The 21,034-nt window shown below is 43.3% G+C and overlaps 1 protein-coding gene across 1 annotated transcript in view; it reads left to right on the plus strand.

Moving 5' to 3' along the window:
• Positions 1–13,507: 13,507 nt before the first annotated feature.
• Positions 13,508–21,034, plus strand: part of LOC115175994 (syndecan-2-A-like) — a 33,276-nt gene continuing 25,749 nt past the window's right edge. Inside the window, exon 1 of the mRNA XM_029735703.1 lies at positions 13,508–14,013. Within this exon, the coding sequence (XP_029591563.1) occupies positions 13,954–14,013 (60 nt within the window). The 5' untranslated portion in view covers positions 13,508–13,953. The remainder of the gene's footprint in view (positions 14,014–21,034) is intronic.

Here is a 21,034-nt window from a genome sequence, read left to right on the forward strand (position 1 = left end):
TGTGCTAAATGAGGCCTCACCCCCTGGTTACACTAGTGACCATACCCCCCGTGCATCCGGCAAAGGCGGAGGTGTTGCTAACATTTACGATAGCAAATTTCAATTTACAAAAAAAAAACAATGACGTTTTCGTCTTTTGAGCTTCTAGTCATGAAATCTATGCAGCCTACTCAATCACTTTTTATAGCTACTGTTTACAGGCCTCCTGGGCCATATGCAGTGTTCCTTACTGAGTTCCCTGAATTCCTATCGGATCTTGTAGTCATAGCAGATAATATTCTAATTTTTGGTGACTTTAACATTCACATGGAAAAGTCCACAGACCCACTCCAAAAGGCTTTCGGAGCCATCATCGACTCAGTGGGTTTTGTCCAACATGTCTCTGGACCTACTCACTGCCACAGTCATACTCTGGACCTAGTTTTGTCCCATGGAATAAATGTTGTGGATCTTAATGTTTTTCCTCATAATCCTGGATTATCGGACCACCATTTTATTGCGTTTACAATTGCAACAAATAATCTGCTCAGACCCCAACCAAGGAAGATTAAAAGTCGTGCTATAAATTCTCAGACAACCCAAAGATTCCTTGATGCCCTTCCAGACTCCCTCTGCCTACCCAAGGACGTCAGAGGACAAGAATCAGTTAACCACCTAACCGAGGAACTCAATTTAACCTTGCGCAATACCCTAGATGCAGTTGCACCCCTAAAAATTAAAAACATCTGTCATAAGAAACTAGCTCCCTGGTATACAGAAAATACACGAGCTCTGAAGCAAGCTTCCAGAAAATTGGAACGGAAATGGCGCCACACTAAACTGGAAGTCTTCCGACTAGCTTGGAAAGACAGTACCGTGCAGTATCGAAGAGCCCTCACTGCTGCACGATCATCCTATTTTTCCAACTTAATTGAGGAAAATAAGAACAATCCGAAATTTCTTTTTGACACTGTCGCAAAGCTAACTAAAAAGCAGCATTCGCAAATGGAGGATGGCTTTCACTTCAGCAGTAATAAATTTATGAACTTCTTTGAGGAAAAGATCATGATCATTAGAAAGCAAATTACGGACTCCTCTTTAAATCTGGGTATTCCTCCAGGGCTCCATTGTCCTGAGTCTGCACAACTCTGCCAGGACCTAGGATCAAGGGAGATACTAAAGTGTTTTAGTACTATATCTCTTGACATAATGATGAAAATAATCATGGCCTCCAAACCGTCAAGCTGCATACTGGACCCTATTCCAACTAAACTACTGAAAGAGCTGCTTCCTGTGCTTGGCCCTCCTATGTTGAAAATAATAAACGGCTCTCTATCCACCGGATGTGTACCAAGCTCACTAAAAGTGGCAGTAATAAAGCCTCTCTTGAAAAAGCCGAATCTTGACCCAGAAATTATAAAAAACTATCGGCCTATATCGAATCTTCCATTCCTCTCAAAAATTTTAGAAAAAGTTGTTGCGCAGCAACTCACTGCCTTCCTGAAGACAAACAATGTATACGAAACGCTTCAGTCTGGTTTTAGACCCCATCATTGCACTGAGACTGCACTTGTGAAGGTGGTAAATGACCTTTTAATGACGTCAGACCGAGGCTCTGCATCTGTCCTCATGCTCCTAGATCTTAGTGCCGCTTTTGATACCATCGATCACCACATTCTTTTGGAGAGATTGGAAACCCAAATTGGTCTACATGGACAAGTTCTGGCCTGGTTTAGATCTTATCTGTCGGAAAGATATCAGTTTGTCTCTGTGAATGGTTCATCCTCTGACAAATCAATTGTAAATTTCGGTGTTCCTCAAGGTTCCGTTCTAGGACCACTATTGTTTTCACTATATATTTTACCTCTTGGGGATGTCATTCGAAAACATAATGTTAAATTTCACTGCTATGCGGACGACACACAGCTGTACATTTCAATGAAACATGGTGAAGCCCCAAAATTGCCCTCGCTAGAAGCCTGTGTTTCAGACATAAGGAAGTGGATGGCTGCAAATTTTCTACTTTTAAACTCGGACAAAACAGAGATGCTTGTCCTAGGTCCCAAGAAACAAAGAGATCTTCTGTTGAATCTGACAATTAATCTGGATGGTTGTACAGTCGTCTCAAATAAAACTGTGAAGGACCTCGGCGTTACTCTGGACCCTGATCTCTCTTTTGAAGAACATATCAAGACTGCTTCAAGGACAGCTTTTTTCCATCTACGTAACATTGCAAAAATCAGAAACTTTCTGTCCAAAAATGACGCAGAAAAATTAATCCATGCTTTTGTTACTTCTAGGCTCGACTACTGCAATGCTCTACTTTCCGGCTACCCGGATAAAGCACTAAACAAACTTCAGTTAGTGCTAAATACGGCTGCTAGAATCCTGACTAGAACCAAAAAGTTTGATCATATTACTCCAGTGCTAGCCTCCCTACACTGGCTTCCTGTTAAGGCAAGGGCTGATTTCAAGGTTTTACTGCTAACCTACAAAGCATTACATGGGCTTGCTCCTACCTATCTTTCCGATTTGGTCCTGCCGTACATACCTACACGTACGCTACGGTCACAAGACGCAGGCCTCCTAATTGTCCCTAGAATTTCTAAGCAAACGGCTGGAGGTAGGGCTTTCTCCTATAGAGCTCCATTTTTATGGAATGGTCTGCCTACCCATGTGAGAGACGCAGACTCAGTCTCAACCTTTAAGTCTTTACTGAAGACTTATCTCTTCAGTAGGTCCTATGATTAAGTATAGTCTGGCCCAGGAGTGTGAAGGTGAACGGAAAGGCTGGAGCAACGAACCACCCTTGCTGTCTCTGCCTTGTCGGTTCCCCTCTTCCCACTGGGATTCTCTGCCTCTAACCCTTTTACAGGGGCTGAGTCACTGACTTACTGGTGTTCTTCCATGCCGTCCATGGGAGGGGTGCGTCACTTGAGTAGGTTGAGCCACTGACGTGGTCTTCCTGTCTGGGTTGGCGCCCCCCCCTTGGGTTGTGCCGTGGCGGAGTTCTTTGTGGGCTATACTCGGCCTTGTCTTCGGACGGTAAGTTGGTGGTTGTAGATATCCCTCTAGTGGTGTGGGGGCTGTGCTTTGGCATAGTGGGTGGGGTTATATCCTGCCTGTTTGGCCCTGTCCGGGGGTATCATCGGATGGGGCCACAGTGTCTTCTGATCCCTCCTGTCTCAGCCTCCAGTATTTATGCTGCAGTAGTTTATGTGTCGGGGGGCTAGGGTCAGTCTGTTACATCTGGAGTATTCTCTTGTCTTATCCGGTGTCCTGTGTGAATGTAAATATGCTCTCTCTAATTCTCTCTTTCTCTCTTTCTTTCTTTCTCTCGGAGGACCTGAGCCCTAGGACCATGCCTCAGGACTACCTGGCATGATGACTCCTTGCTGTCCCCAGTCCACCTGGCCATGCTGCTGCTCCAGTTTCAACTGTTCTGCCTGCGGCTACGGAACCCTGACCTGTTCACCGGACGTGCTTGTTGCACCCTCGACAACTACTATGATTATTATTATTTGACCATGCTGGTCATTTACGAACATTTTAACATCTTGACCATGTTCTGTTATAATATCCACCCGGCACAGCCAGAAGAGGACTGGCCACCCCTCATAGCCTGGTTCCTCTCTAGGTTTCTTCCTAGGTTTTTGGCCTTTCTCAGGAGTTTTTCCTAGGGAGTTTTTCCCAGCCACCGTGCTTCTTTCACATGCATTGCTTGCTGTTTGGGGTTTTAGGCTGGGTTTCTGTACAGCACTTTGAGATTTCAGCTGATGTACGAAGGGCTATATAAATAAATTTGATTTGATTTGATTTGATAAAATCGTCCTTTTCCTAAATTAGCCATGGATGGAGATAGGGATTTGGACTTGTGGACTTGGTGTACCAGCCAATGATTATAACGGCAATTCTGATCCAACCATAAAGTCATACATTGTGCCCCTGGCCTAAGAGGACGGAAGTTCAGTATGTAACTAGATGTAGTAGGCAAACGTGAACGAGTTGGCCATGAAATTAGGTTTGTCCAGCTGGCATGCCTTGTAGCCAGGTAGCCTAGTCTAGGACAACAAAAACTAAAAGTAGGTAGGCTACTGTATGACAGAGAGGACGATTGCATAGGCGTTCCTCTACAAGTAGGGTGAATCGACATGTTTTTTCTACTTGTGCCCCCCCCCCCCCACACACACACACACTCTTGTACCATGGACATTCATTATTCCATTCACCTAGCTCAATGTAACACAGCTAGTTTTATGCTACTACTTTTGCCTATACCCATCATGAGCTGGCTACAACCTAGTCTATGAATGAACGTTTACAACGTAGGTACCCAGATCGAGCGAATTTTGAGTAATCAAGGTGACAGACAGTGACACATTCAATACCGCCTTGCACACTCTTGCCTGCATCTAGCTGATCTAGGGTGTAATCATTAGTCCAACAGTTGCAAACAAGAGTTTCTATTGGACAAATTCAGGTATGTTTATCCCCGTTTCGTTCCATTTGCTTTCATTTAAGAAACGTTTTTCAACATAATCGGCAGAATGAATACACCCCTGAAAACAGTTCACTTTCATAGCAGCCACATAAAAACAGCATGATCACTTTGCATGTTGTACACATAATTCCTTCTCGCAATTGTCCACGGGCTCTCCTCTCACCTTTTCCCTTTCCTTGTGGACTTCAGTGCACAACACATTGGCTGTGTGACCAGGCGAAAAAACCTTTCCAAGCCAAACCTTCATATCATGCCCTCTAACTGCTACACACAGCCTACATCTTTGTCACAACATAGTCAACATACCAAAACTAACGCATTGGTAAACCAGCTACAATCATGCAGCACAGTGTACAGTCAGAAAGCAGTTTAGCAGTTAGACCGGTGGCAATAAATTAATACCACCAAAAGCTTGCTTTGACTTGGAAGCGGTCCAGTGTTGGATAGCATAGCCAGCTGCTAGCTAACATAGCATCCCTCTCTGTTTGAGCTGGGTATTTGAGTAAACTAGGTAGCTGCATTCGCTAGCTAAGTGAAAAAAATTAAATACAACCAAATATAGCTAGTTTTCTCTCTCTCTGCCTCTCTCTTTCTCATTCTCTCCCTCTTGCTTCTCCTTATTTTTGGAAGAAATGAATTTGTTAAAAACAGTTCAACAATTTTTTGTGTCAACTACTCACCACATTGTATGCACTGCAGTGTTAGCTAGCTGTAGCTTATGCTTTCAGCACTAGATTCATTCTCTGATCCTTTGATTGGGTGGGCACCATGGCAGTTCATGCTGCAAGAGCTCTGAAAGATTGGGGGACATCCTCCAGAAGTTGTCATAATTACTGTGTAAGTCTTTGGAAGGGGGTGAGAACCATGAGCCTCCTAGGTTTTGTCCTATGGCTAAAACATGGTGCTACCTTACAGAGTGCTGCTGAGGCTACTGTAGACCTGCATTGAAAAACCTTCATAGGTCCTCCCCTTCCTCCACTGCTCAGCACTGTCAACACTTTGTATTCAACACTTTGTATTCAACACTTTTATAAGTCATAAAAGGCACATCCTTCCTTTTTCCACTCAGTGCTACAACAAGTACTGCAGAAGTAATGAATGAGTATGAAAGTGTATCTATAGGCTTGCGTTCTTGTTGTTGTTATTAGCGGCTTGGGTCTTTTTTAACATCAAGGAATATTTCACTTTCTCTGTTCATAGGAGTAACAACATGAATTTGTGCATGAGGCAGAAATAATGTGGTGCAACTCGAGTTTCGCGGTCAGCTGGAAGGCGGTGTCCGTTTTTGGTCAGTTGAGGAAAGGGAGAGCGGAGGGATGTTGAGAGGATGACCCTCAGTCTGCTGCTCTCTCCCTCCGCTGAGATTGACCATCAGCCCAGTAAAAATCAAAATCAAAGCAAATTATTTAAATGTATGCCCACTCAGCTGTGCCTCACAAATAAAACAACGGATCTATTAAAAAAAAAATATTTTTTAAATGTCCTGAATAACAATGCACTGGCATGACAATTCAAGCAAAGCCAATATGCAGTGATAATGTATTGGGCCTATAGCTTACTGCACAAACCTCATTGCCATAGTTCTGTTTTTAATTGGTTAATGTTGCATAGGCTTCCATTTTTTAAGTTGACTCAAAAAGTGGTCTTGAAGTTGGTGACCACTGTTCTAGAGTTTTCTCTGTTAACACTATCAACGTTTCCCTTTAGTGTGGCAATTGTGATCAAATCAATGCAATGTTAGCCACTTTCAATGCAACATACTGAAACAAAACTAACTATGCAAGAGATTTTGTTGTAGGCAGAACGCATCGGAGTAGGATTCTATTGCATTGACATGGACAACGCAGCCCGTACTCTACACAGACCGGTGCCGCATAAACAATCAGAGCTGCAGTAGGCCTATATGCAAATAGACCCTTGCCATATATGGATCTGTGCCATTCACTTTGAACTGGACTGTGTTTACAGCATGAGTGGTCGTAAGTAGATGCGCTTGTTTTGAGATCAAAGTGAGAGCTGCATGTAACCACGTGTCCACATTTTGTTCATATCCTTTGCTAGTTAGTGAGCCCAATTATAGATAATTTGTAGTCAGCAATAGGGGAGTGATACAAGAGCACAAAACGTGTACATTTCTAGAAATCTTTTAAAAGCAAGTCAGGTAAAGAGCATTTTTTTGTCTTAAAGGGGTAGTGTTGTATTTTGAGAGAGGCTTGAATAAGCTAAGTAGCCAATAGGCAGAGGTTGCATAATTTGGCCTATTCTCTATAATAATGGCGTGGGAATAATAATGCATTTTATTTTGTAAAGCGGTTTCTTGCATCAAAAAACAAAACATTTTCAGTCAACTTGTCTGAAGGACAAGTGGATAAACAGGTTAATGTCAAGCCCTGCATGTTTTTTTCAAAAGTCTCATGGAATGTAAGCCTATATTGAATACCACACATTGGCTGCTACTGTAGGCTGAATGATAGAACAGTTATTTCCATGTAAAAATGGTGTAGGATTAATTTTCTCCATTGTTTTTGATGGTAGGTCACTCTGGTAGGTCTACATTATGATCAAATAGCCACAGTAACATACTTGGCCACTGTTAAAACTCTAACCTAAAGTGGGTACCGCTTCAGTGTTCATAGTAAAGGCACACTGGAAGTTGCACAGAGTTTTCACAACGTTCAATTTTGCGCTCAGCGGAACAGAAATTTGCACCTGGCTATTGATAAATGAACAAAACAAGAACATTGTGCCATTTGGTTTGCTTAATATAAGGAATTTGAAATGATTTATACTTTTACTATTGATACTTAAGTATATTTAAAGACTTTTACTTTCACTTTTACTTGAGTCATTTTCTATTAAGGTATCTTGACAGTTGTGTACTTTTTCCACCAATGATTCTGCCCACTGTGTGACTGTTCTCTTCTTGTTGCCTCGGCCTTATATGTATCACAGTGGCGTATGAACTAATGGGTTATAGAGCAAAAAACGCAATTATCATAACAGGTTGTAAAAATATTATGGATCTTTTCCTGGCTAGGCTTAACCCAGAGATTTTACCCACACACTGCTACTGTGAGTGTGTTGAGTTTCACATTGTAGCCTTGAACCAAGGCAGAGAGAGAGAAATACAGACAATAGCAATTTTTTCCCAAACATATGCCTGCAGGTTTATTTTTGTATTATTTTTCTCAACATTTAAGACATTTGCCTCTGGGCTTATCATTTGAAATATAATGTTTATATCCTGTTTACGGTTTCCCCCAGTAGACTGTCTAAATGTGTTTGGATGTTCGGAACTATTATTATTTGCCACCAGGTGGTGGTGTTGTTTAAGATATAACGAAATGTGATTTCCTCTTTCAGTATTACTGTACAATCAATCCATCATTGTATATGGTTCAGTTTCAAAGCATATATAATGATCACAAAATACCATGGTATGTATTAAATGCATCACTATCATCCATAAAATGTATAACTGCTAAGTAAATCTCATGCTACAGTATGTAAATCCTGCGTCATTCACACTGACTTATACAGTATATCCATTTGACGTAAGACAGCTGCCATGACTTCCCCCAGGGTGACTTGCATGTCTACCAGTCAGTGCTGCCTGTGTCCTATCCTCGTATAGCAGAGGGCCATAGCTTCTCAGCATGCTGCGGCTGCACCAGCCACTGTGGCAGAAGGGGCTTTGCCTTCACTCTAATTGGCTGGGTAATCTGGGATGCCAGAGCAAGAGCTAAGCCTGCTCAGGAGACTGGGGGATGGGACACAGGGTGCAGGGATGGAAGGGGCCGCTGGAGGGAGGCTGGAGGGCGATCCCTCCATGGCTCCTCCTTTATACGGGCTGGATCCGACCAGGATGGCAGGAGTCAAATCCCCCTATAGATTTCATTCCACCAGCCTTGGCAATGGCTGCAGATGCTCCAGACTCTGAACACAGAAGATTCCCTTAAGAAGTAAGCATGGGGAAGGAGATAGAGGGTCACACTTTATATTAAGTTACACAGATACTGTGGGAACAGGGACCTTTTATTTATTACAATTCAGTCATTGTTTCCATCCTGTTATCTGCAGATACCACGTATAGCTAAGTAATGACATAGTGGTTATCAAAGATGATCAGTTTTATTGAGATAGTAGTAGAGAAAAAATGACACACGGTATAAGTACTAAGTACAGAGTGTGGCCATTCAACTTGTAGGCCAAATAGCTGCATGGCCGTATGCAAAGTTATCAAAAAAGATAAACCTAAGTTGGTCAATTCTGGTAAGCATTATAATGAGTTCAATATACTCACTCAGAGTTGATGCTGTAGTTAACCTTTCACCGTAGAAGATCTTTGTCCTGATACATAATGTATTGTTTTTGTCTTGCTATAAAAAGCACAACCACATTCAAGAACAACACCCCCAACTTAGAACTATATTTATTTTTTTATTTTTTTATTTTTTTATTTCACCTTTATTTAACCAGGTAGGCTAGTTGAGAACAAGTTCTCATTTACAACTGCGACCTGGCCAAAATAAAGCAAAGCAGTGTGACACAGACAACAACACAGAGTTACACATGGAGTTAACAATAAACAAGTCAGTGACACAGTAGAAAAAAAAGAAAGTCTATATACAGTGTGTGCAAAAGGCGTGAGGAGGTAGGCAATAAATAGGCAATAGGAGCGAATAATTACAATTTAGCAGATTAACACTGGAGTGATAAATGAGCATATGATGATGTGCAAGTAGAAATACTGGTGTGCAAAAGAGCAGAAAAGTAAATAAAATAAAAACAGTATGGGGATGAGGTAGGTAGATTGGGTGGGCAAATTACAGATGGACTATGTACAGCTGCAGCGATCGGTTAGCAGCTCGGGTAGCTGTTAGCAGCTCAGGTAGCTGATGTTTAAAGTTGGTGAGGGAAATAAAAGTCTCCAACTTCAGCGATTTTTGCAATTCGTTCCAGTCACTGGCAGCAGAGAACTGGAAGGAAAGGCGGTCAAATGAGGTGTTGGCTTTGGGGATGATCAGTGAGATATACCTGCTGGAACGTATGCTACGGGTGGGTGTTGTTATCGAAGACGGCTGCACAGTACTGTCTTTTATCGATGGTGGTTATGATATCGTTTAGTACCTTGAGCATGGCTGAGGTGCACCCGTGACCGGCTCGGAAACCGGATTGCACAGCGGAGAAGGTACGGTGGGATTCGAAATGGCCAGTGATCTGTTTATTAACTTGGCTTTCGAAGACTTTAGATAGGCAGGGCAGGATGGAAATGGGTCTGTAACAGTTTGGGTCTAGGGTGTCACCCCCTTTGAAGAGGGGGATGACCGCGGCAGCTTTCCAATCTTTAGGGATCTCGGATGATACAAAAGAGAGGTTGAACAGGCTGGTAATAGGGGTTGCAACAATGGCGGCAGATAGTTTTAGGAAGAGAGGGTCCAGATTGTCTAGCCCAGCTGATTTGTACGGGTCCAGGTTTTGCAGCTCTTTCAGAACATCAGCTATCTAAAAGTTTCTGACAAATAGTTCAATAAATTCCCACAAAGCCTCCTCTATTCTCCATGCATTAGGGCCTTGCTCTGCTCTTTAGAACGCTGCGGTCCTAAAATCTATGCTCTCTGAAATAGTTTGCAGTTGACTCATGTCACCTCTTGTAAAGAACTAGCCATGCCTGTAATTACAATCCATATTCAACAATGACAGGGGATGTTAAGGGATTTCTGTTTGAAGCAGACGACCAAAAGCAGAGCACCCTGCTTGTGATTAGGAAAGAGGAAAACTGTGTTTCATAAATTTGAGGGTTATACAGTGCTGACTACGAAAGGGTATAGGTCTATTGTACTCCTAATATAAACAGTGTTATGTAAAAATCCTCCTCAGAAGTTTGCCAGTGTCCTTTCTCAACTGATAGTGAGACTGAGCTGAGAGAAAAGTCTGGAAAAGTCTGGAAGCAAGGTGACAAGGCTTCTGTTGTCCCAGACGGTAATCCCAACATGTTTCAAGCTGACCACCATTGTCCCTGTTCCCAAGAACTCCAAGGTAACCTGCCTAAATGCTTTGAAAGGCTGATTATGACACACATAAACACCATCATCCCAGACACCCTGGACCCACTCCATTTCACATACCGCGCCAACAGATCCACAGATGATGCAATCTCTATTGCACTTTACACTGCCTCTCCCCTTCTGTACTCCCTGTTCACCCACGAGTGCGTGGCCACGCACGACTACAACACCATTATCAAGTTTGCTGACAACCTGACGGTGGTAGGCCTGATCACCGACGGCGATGAGACAGCCTACTGGGAGGTGGTCAGAGACGTCCACATCACTAAGGACTTAACATGGTCCACACACACCTGCACAGTCATGAAGAGGGCACGACCGCACTTCTTCCCCCTCAGACGGCTGCAAAGATTTGGCATGGGCCCTCAGATCCTCAAAAAGTTCTACAGCTGCACCATCGAGAGCATCTTGACTGGCTGCATCACCACTTGGTATGGCAATTGCACCACCCTCGACTGCAAATCGCTACAGAGGGTGGTTCGGACAGTCCAGAACATCACTGGGGCTAAGCTCCCTGCCATCCAGGACCTCGATATCTGACAGTGTCAGAGGAAGGTCCGAAAAATGGCCAAATACTTCAGCCAGCAAGCCATAGACTGTTCACTCTGCTGCTATCCGGCAAACGGTACAGGAGCATTGGCTCTCAGACCAACAGACTCCGAGACGGTTTCTACCACCAAGCCATAAGGCTGCTAAAAATGTAAATGAAAAGGTTACACAGACTATCTGCATTGACCCTATCTTGCATTGACTCTATGCACACTAACAAGACTGTATACTGTGCCCTCAGTAAGTATTCACACCCCTTGACTTCTTCCTCATTTTGTTGTGTTACAAAGTGTGATTTAAATGGATTTAATTGTCATGTTTTTTTGTCAACGATTTGCACAAAATTCTCTGTTAACGTCAAAATGGGGAAAACATTTCTGAGAACTTAAACACTAATATATCTTGATTAGATAAGAATCCCCTTTGGCAGTGATTACTGCTGTGATTCTTTCTGGGTAAGTCTCTAACAGTTTTCCACATCTGGATTGTGTAACATTTGCCCATTATTCTTTCCAAAATTCTTCAAGCGCTGACAAATTGGTTGTTGATCATCGCTAGACAACCATTTTCAGGTCTTGCCATAGATGTTCAAGCAGATTTAAGTCAAACTGTAACTTGGCCACTCAGGAACATTCACTGTCTTCTTGGTAAGCAACTCCAGTGTAGATTTGGCCTTGTGTTTTATGCTATTGTCCTGCTGAAATGGGAATTAATTTCCTAGTGTCTGATGGAAAGCAGACTGAACCAGGTTTTCCTCTAGGAATTTTCCTGTGCTTAGCTCCATTCACTAACTTTTTTATCCTTAAAAACTCTCCAGTCCTTAACAATTACAAGCATTCCCATAACATGATGCAGACACCACTATACTTGAAAATATGGAGAGTGGTACTCTTCCCTGAACAATCAATCATTTTGTACTCAGGACAAAAAGTTAACTGCTTGGCCACATTTTTTGCAGTATTTCTTTAGTGCCTTTTTGCAAAAAGGATGCATGTTTTGGAATATTAGTATTCTGTACAGGCTTCCTTTTTTTCACTTTGTCTATTAGGTTAGCATTGTGGATTAACTACAATGTTTTTGAGCCATCCTCATTTTTCTCCTATCACAGCCATTAAACTCTATAACAGTTTTAAAGTCAACATTGGCCTCATGGTGAAATCCCTGAACGGTTTCCTTCCTCTCCAGCAACTGAGTTAGTAAGGACGCATGTATCTTTGTAGTGACTGGGTGTATTGATATACCACCCAAAGTGTAATGAATAACTTCACCATGTTCAAAGGGTTATTTATTGTCTGCTTGGTTTATTTTTACCCATCTACCAATAGGTGCTCTTCTTTGCGAGGCATTGGACTTTGAGGTTGAATCTGTGTTTGAAATTCACTGCTCGACTGAGGGACCTTACAGATAATTGTATGTGTGGGGTACAGAGATAAGGTAGTAATTCAAAAATCATGTTAAAAATTCCCTGTATTTAGCTTTATTCTTGTGTATTGTATTCCTCAAATTATTATTTTTATACAAACAAGTTTTACTCGTTGGGAAGGACTCGTTAGCAAACATTTCACTGTAAAATCTACACCCGTTGTATTCGGCACACGTGACAAAGAAAATGTGATTTGATTTGTGCGAGAAAGGCAATGTACAAGCTTATAGCCTGATACAAAGTATGAATGCATGGTTACTTGTAAGTTAGAAGCAATGTTTGCCATTCACAGTATGAGAATGTCAAACAATTTAAACAAAGTGCTCATTCAAGATTCAAATACTGTCATTTATGCGTGATATGATTCTATGATTCATACCGTAGGCCTACTAAAACTGGATCCCATTTAATATCGCTTTAGGAGTGAATTATACCAGCAGGGGGAGACTTTGCATGGAAATTAACCATAGAAATGGACAGACTGGAAAATTGCTTAAAATGATCCTCTACTAGACTATCGAGGCCATCAGGAAAAACAGTTAGTAGCACAATTATAATTTCAAGCTGTCACAGTCATTTCAGTAAAGTAATACTTTGTTAAGGGGGAATGAATAGGTCTGACGAGATGACTGCAGTGAATTCATGGTTACTTATGCCTCTCCATTGGAGAGAAGATGCAGAGAATTATAACCAACAAATTAAGATGATAAATTATATTATAGTTGACTAATGGTAACTGTACTTTTCTGGAACATGAAACAATATTTTATCATTATGTAAGCTATTAAATGGTATTTTATGTAAATCATGTCCCGTGTAGCTCAGTTGATGGAGCTTGGTGCTTGCAAAAGCTACGGTTGTGGGTTCGATACCCATTGGGGACTACTACTTATTAAAAGAGTATGCGCTCACTACTGAAACTCTCTCTGGATAAGCGCGTCTGCTAAATGACTGAAATGTCAATAAAGTACATCTCGGTGCAAGCAATGGGACATTTCATTTGATGGCAGTGCGTTGTTATGATGTTCGGAGTAACTGTCAATCATTGCTTCCTTATCTGACCTGTGTTTTCTTCCCGACTCTCTCTCTCCGCACACTGTTGAGTTTCAGTGAAATGGCCGAATCGTAACGAGTTTAACGGAACTATACTATAAGTGAATAGAAGTCCGGATTCAACTGTGAAACAACCAAGTCAAATGTCCTACGCAGCAATTTGACTCAAGATATATATTTTTTTTTTGTAGGAAAAAGTGCGTGGCGGAATAATAAAACGCAACACGTATCCGGTGTTCCACTCTAGAGTGAGAGAAACGCAAGGACTGGAGCGAGGGTGCAAGGGGAGAGGGGGATAGTCGCAAACAGAAGAGGGAAGGGAGAGAAGGAAGAATATTTGGTCTTTTTGGCTGTGTCTACACATTTGTATTGAAGGAATAATGAGGAACATTTGGATAATTTTGACCCTCGGCATGACGGCCTTTCTCTCGGGGGAAAGGGTAAGTTTTTAAAAGTGAACAATGTCGATTTGCTTGCGGGGTAACGTTAGATTGGGGGAGAAAACAACTTTGAATGTGGGACCACTCACACTTGTATGTTACACTGCAACGTACTTGAAGCAAGTGTGACTGTAGCCTATTGTACTGAATGTGACACATTGTAGCCTATCGTATCACAACTTAAGAGCAATGTGAATTTCATTTCGGACAGAGGTATTTCTTGAACTGTAGTCAGTATTACCTATATTCTTCTTGGCCGGTCAAGTTTGTCTATGCTGACAATGTTTCAACGTTCATAGTTTGCTTTGAAGAGATACATGTTCTTTTTAGAGTTTGTCTAGTTTAATTTCAGTATTTTAACACCCCCAAAACTATCATTTCTACGTACGTGGCAGGTTGCTGGTCAAAAATAGAGGAACCCTTTCTGGATGGACATGACAACGAGAATCATTTTTACAAATCACTGCTTATTATAAGCTGACGTTATCTGTTATCAGTTTGCCTTTGGAGGTAATAAAACCCAGCCTTGTTCCATTCACGAAGCTTTTGTCGTCTAGATGCAATGGCCAATTCGTCGGTTATTATTGGGAAACGCAAATAAACGCTATTGCTGCATGCAGCCTTTCCAAAATCATTTTGTCCTGCGTAAACGTGCCCAGCGTACTCAAAAACCAAACCAGGAAAGTAACCTGCATCATACATCCTTATGCTACGTTATGATCCGTTGACCGTTTTGGTTACCAGAGTAAGACGCAACTCCAGGCAACCCAATAAGATACTGCAATGCTTACGAAGACTTAAGTGAGGGCTAAATGAGGTGTTTATGGCAGTGTAACAATAGGTTGTTTACCTAGTGTATTACTCAAAAGGCTCAGACTTGTCTGTTTCCATCTACACGGGCTGTATCCGTGTCTCATTGGACCATGGCTCTGGCAGACCTGCTCTCACGTGGGTGGTGGGGCCAAAGCCAGGCCACTGGTACTTTTCAGCTGGTGTTTAGATGTGATTTAGATATGAACTTTAACACCTCACAAGGCATACTGTTTTGATTACACCGATGCTGTTGATGCTGCTCTTCACTAGTCCTCAAAACACAATTTCCCTAGTGCAACATACGGGTGTATATACACTGTTATAAACTGGTGGGTTCGAGCACTGAATATTGATTGGCTAAAAGCCTTGGTACCACGGGTATGACAAAACATGTATTTTTACTGCTCTAATTACGTTGGTAACCAGTTTATAATAGCAATAATGCCCCTCGGGGGTTTGTGGTATATGGCCAATATACCACGGCTAAGGGCTGTATCCAGGCACTCAGCGTTGCGTCGTGCCAAAACAGCCCTTAGACTTAGTATATTGGCCGTATACCACACCCCCATGGGCCTTATGGCTTAAGTGTAACACTGGTGTTACAGTGGAAAGTCAGCATTAGAGCCAAACATATTAGAGACATGTATGGTATTTGTTTTATTATAGATATCCAAACGTACTATTATGTGATTATGCTGTTTCAATATCCTCACGTTTGGTATTATAATTGGGGCCCACTGATTATCCCACAAAATGTCTAGAATGCTGGAATGGACTTGGAAAAATATAATTGTGCATTTGTGTCTTTCATGTATTTGGTGCTGTAACTGAACTTTTATTGAAAGTGTCCCGCTGTTTTCTCTGTGGCTTACAGACTTGTCACTTGGCTCCGTTCCTCTCTGAATGGTTCTCCAATTAGCTGATTCAGCCACCAGTGTTTTAATGAGTCATTGTTTTGCATGATGTCACCCCCAGAGTGCATGTTTTTAATAGATGAGCCTCAGAACCAGAAGCCCTTGTGTCTGCTTGACTCATAAGGTCTCCCTCCGCTGGATACTACTGGAGAGAAAGTCAAAGCTCACAAAAACACTAAAGTGGCCATGTTACTTTGTATTTGTGTTGTTTTGAAGAACATTGTCATCAGGCAGTTATGAAGAGAGCTCCTCAACCTGTCATTTTCTTTGACCCCTTGGTCCTTTGGGTTGTAGCCTACCAAGGTATGATCCATGGCTTTGTGGGCATGGCAACGGCACACATAAATTGCTACAGCACCATGTATGTTTGACTATCATAAACCCCCTCCTTCTCCCTTCCCCTATCAATCTATAGCTTCTGTCTATCTGTGTGTACCCTGCAGCAGTGAGAGGCATATATCCGCCTCAATGAAAGTTGACGCGTGACATTGATTCTCAATGTTGGCACCCCTGTTGACATGGCAATCAAGTGGTTTGGCTGATAACCACCAGGCAAATCTATGTGTTAATTATCAGGTTAACGTTTATTGTCATGATTCTTGCCTTGGAGGCAGAACTGAGCTAATTCCGCTAGATGTGCCAGCTGCAAAGTCAAAATTGACTCTATTGTTTAAATTCCTGGGGGGAAATGAGCTTTTTGGTCTTAATTTAAGGTTAGGCATTAGGGTTAACAGTGTGGTTAATGTTAGGGTTGTGTTTAAAATCAGATTTTATGACTTTGTAACTGTGCCAGCTACTCTACAGAGATGCCTCCAGGGCAAGATTCATAACAATAAATGCCAACCTGCAGTTAATTACCACACGCCATCAAGCACAGTCGTTACTGTACCCTTTAGATAAGACATTTCAGTTGGGGTCTTTGTCCCAAATTGTCTATTACATGAACATTTTTGTCCTTTAGCAGAAGCTCTTATCCAGAGCGACTTACAGTAGTGAATGCATACATTTCATACTTTTTCGTACTGGTCCCCCGTGGGAATTGAACCCATAACCCTGGCGTTGCAAGTGCCATGCTCTACCAACTGAGCAAAATGGGACCAAATGGCAACCTATTCTGTGTATAGTGCACTACTTTCGACCAGAGCTCCATGGGCCCTCATCAGAAGTAGTGCACTATGTATAGGGAATAGTGTGTCAATTTGGACAGAGCCGTAGTCGAAGGTGATATATAATGCACGCTGCAATTCTTTCCCCCAGTGACTTTATTTCCTGGAACCCGGATGCGAAGAAGGTTGGGCCCTAGCTATGTTTTTGGTTCCCGCTAGTTGCCAGATGTGGGAGCATGTCAATTTTTGTCAGGTATTGGTGGGAAGCGTGGGTTCTTCACCTCCTTTCAAGTGGATGATTTATGCGAGGGTAGCACTGTCTCAGTGTCTGATGCAGGACCTCAAAGGAATAACTCAAAAATGGAATTGGCCAAGGAATCTTGGGACATTCAAGGAAAATAAGTGGGAAAAACACTAAAATTCCATTCCACTTTTGAGGTGATCTATACACTTTGTATATAACAAAATATGTGATTGTTTACAAACTGTATATCATAAGGAGTTACACATCTATAAGCACACCGTAAATGCATGCATACCTACATTAAGTTGTAATAATGCTGTGTAGCAATAAAGCAATGTTTATGATGTGCTTATAGATGTGTATTGTATGCTTTATGATCCCGTGCCCTTAAATAACACTGGCACATAAACAAAGAGGTCAGGGGAGATGTATCCATGGGTAGAACTACACAGCACCTCAGAGCTTCATTTTGTTGGCCATTTGTTTTGCGTTCACTGATTTGAAGTAATGTTGTGCCCGAGTAGCACAGGTTGCTAGCTGACCGCTAGATCAACCCACACTCCTGCCAGCTCCACACCTGAGGCTGTCTTTGGCTTCTGTATTAAAGAAGACAATAGCAACATCAATACACAAACTGCTTTCAGTAGCAGGCCCAGAGCCACAGATGCCAGGCCTTTTTCATTTCCTATTTCTCTAGATACCGTATACAATTTTCAACCAACTTTATTGATATTCCTGTAGATTCTTGCAACTTCTCTGAATGTTTTGACCGGAATATTTGTACACCCTGACTCTGTGCCGTTTTAGAACCAGACTCGCAGTCTCTTTTAAAGTGACTATAAGAGGGCTTTATCCATCCTCCTTTTATAAAAAAGTGCATCATCTATAATTTAAAAAATATTGAATAAACAAGAATGAACAGTAAATATGTCGTCCCCCACAAATTATGCAGCGCCCCCGAAGGGCCAATCAGTGTAATTTTGTAAATACCAGATCTCTATGGCAAGACTCATCATTCACCCAAGTTTTGTCAAAATCAGGCCAGTGGTGTCTGTGATATCGCGTTGGTTAGCTAGACTCATATCCCTGAGCATGTGTGCCAAATTTCATCACTCTGAGTCAAACATATAAAAATGTTCCCGTTATAGCAGCAGTTATAGTGTTTGCAACTGTGTTGTTGCAATATGAATATACTTGACTGATTTATATGCATTTATGTGCCAGAGGAATGTTTATTGGTCAATAGTGGCCTGTGGTTTTAGGTACTAGTCGGGAAAATATTGCATTGAGAGACCTTTGCCTATAGATGCCAAACATCAAGTTTCGTGCAGATCGGTCATTCGTTGCCAGAAGAGTAGCGTTTTAAAAGTTTAGCCCAAAATTCGAAATGGCGGAAAATCCATCATGGCTGACCTTATGGGTCCCTGAGACATTTGTTCCTCGTAAGGAGAGGGATGTGCCTAATTTCATGATTTTAGGTCAAACGGGGTGAGGGGTGTGTCCTTTCAAAGTTAGCATTTTCAATCTCCCTTTCTGCCAAGCGTTATGTAATCTCTAATGGACTCTGCAGGTCCGGGCTCCTTGGGCCTCTGAAGGAAAGCATCTGTCCCCATGCGCTCTTCTTTTGTCATCAGCCACGCACGCAGCCCTGCTTTGTAGACAACCCCCAAGGCTAAGACGCTGCTTGTCATAACCGCTGCGTCTTAAGTTACCCTGAGAACAGTTGGATTATTATTCCCTTTTAGACAGCTGAAAATAATGTTTTTTTTAAGAAGAGAGATGCAGCACCACACTCTGCTTTGCTGACAAGGGAGTGTCTGAAGAAGGGAGTGTTTGTGTATACCTCGCGAGCATCGGCAGGACGTATGTGCGTTTGTTTGAAAGGAACAGCTTCCCCCCCACCCTCTCTTGACTATTTGGAAGGGATTCTTTCATGAGGCTGAGGTTGTGTGTGTGTGTGTTTGTTTGTCTTTATTAAAGACAAAGTCCAGCCTTCAAGGCATGGGGAAACACATTAGGGAGAGGCAGCACATGGACGGTGGTTTAACTTTGGCCCCTGCCACCATGCATATGTAGACAGCAAGGAGACACAATTTGACAAACTAGTGACTCCTCACCTTTATTAACGTGGAAGCAGGGGGGAAAACCCTGTGTTTAACCTGTCTGCTTTCTTCCTGTACTACCATGCCTGCAGCCTGGTTACACTTTAAATGAAGAGGAGAGTGTGAATTTTGGCGAACGGGTCTCCCTCCGTCTGGGGCTTTACTGCGAGGAATGCTTGAGGACGTCTGACTTGGGGGGGAGGGGGAGGGGGGGCAGACCTATGTGCCGAGCAGGATGGCGCTGGATTAAGCTAGTTAGGACAGTAATGAAAGTTAAGTGTTTGGCTTGAGCACATGATCACACATGTGCCTAATACTATCCCCAGTAAATCTCAGTTGCCAAGAGAAATGCCCATTGTATTGGGGCAAAAAAGCAATTTCTGCTTTGAATCATTGCAATGAAATGAAAAATTAATGATCCAAAAATTAAATTGCATGCTATTATCTCCCGTTGATATTTTGAACGCTATTTTGGACTTATTGTCATGCAACGCATTCGCTCATTGTTTGCTCCCTCTCCGGCCTCTTGGTCACCAGGCTGCTCGTTATGGCGCACACCTGTCACCATCGTTACGCGCATCTGCACATAATGACAGTCATCTGGACTCCATCACCTCCTTGATTACCTGCCCTTTATATGTCACTCCCTTTGGTTTCTTCCCCTGTCGTCATTGTTTCTGTTCCTGGGTCATGACTGTCCGTTGTTTGTGTTACGTGTTGGTTACATTTATTTATTAAAACGCTCACTCCCTGAACTTGCTTCCCGACTCTCAGCGTACATCGTTACAGAATGACGACTCAACAAAGGGAAGCATCAGGGAGTGTTTTTTTTCTGTTGTTGTTGTTTTTTTTTGTGTTGGAGGTGATGTCGGGTCCGGGTGTTGGAGCCGGAGCTACCTGGGAGGTCTCAGCTGGCTCGATAGGCTCCCATGCCTCAGCGGGCTCGATAGGCTCCCATGCCTCAGCGGGCTCGATAGGCTCCCATGCCTCAGCGGGCTCGATAGGCTCCCATGCCTCAGCGGGCTCGATAGGCTCCCATGCCTCAGCTGGCTCGATAGGCTCCCATGCCTCAGCTGGCTCGATAGGCTCCCATGCCTCAGCTGGCTCGATAGGCTCCCATGCCTCAGCTGGCTCGATAGGCTCCGATGCCTCAGCTGGCTCGATAGGCTCCCATGCCTCAGCGGGCTCGATAGGCTCCCATGCCTCAGCGGGCTCGATAGGCTCCCATGCCTCAGCGGGCTCGATAGGCTCCCATGCCTCAGCGGGCTCGATAGGCTCCCATGCCTCAGCTGGCTCGATAGGCTCCCATGCCTCAGCTGGCTCGATAGGCTCCCATGCCTCAGCGGGCTCGATAGGCTCCCATGCCTCAGCTGGCTTGATAGGCTCCCATGCCTCAGCGGGCTCGATAGGCTCCAATGCCTCAGCGGGCTCGATAGGCTCCAATGCCTCAGCGGGCTCGATAGGCTCCCATGCCTCAGCTGGCTCGATAGGCTCCCATGCCTCAGCTGGGTGAACAGGTTCCCGTGCCTCGACCGAGGCCATCGGGGAGGTTTCAGCCGGCTCATCAGGCTCTCACGCCTCAGCCGGTTCATCAGGTTTCTGTGCCTCAGCGGAGGCGACCAGTCCTCTCCAGATACCCGAGCTCGTCCCTGTGGTTGGCGTCCAGTAGCTGGAGCTGAACGCACCGGGGAGGGGGTATTGTCAAGTATACTCTCTCTCCGGAGCTCTAGGTCGCCATGCTCCCACGCCTCAGCTGGATCGACAGGTTCCCGCGCCTTAGCAGAGGTGACCAGTCCGCTCCTGATCCTCAGGATCGTCATCTTGGTCGGCGTCCTGCGGACG

The sequence above is a fragment of the Salmo trutta genome, chromosome 36 (genome assembly GCF_901001165.1).
Source record: "Salmo trutta chromosome 36, fSalTru1.1, whole genome shotgun sequence".
Lineage (NCBI taxonomy): Eukaryota > Metazoa > Chordata > Actinopteri > Salmoniformes > Salmonidae > Salmo > Salmo trutta.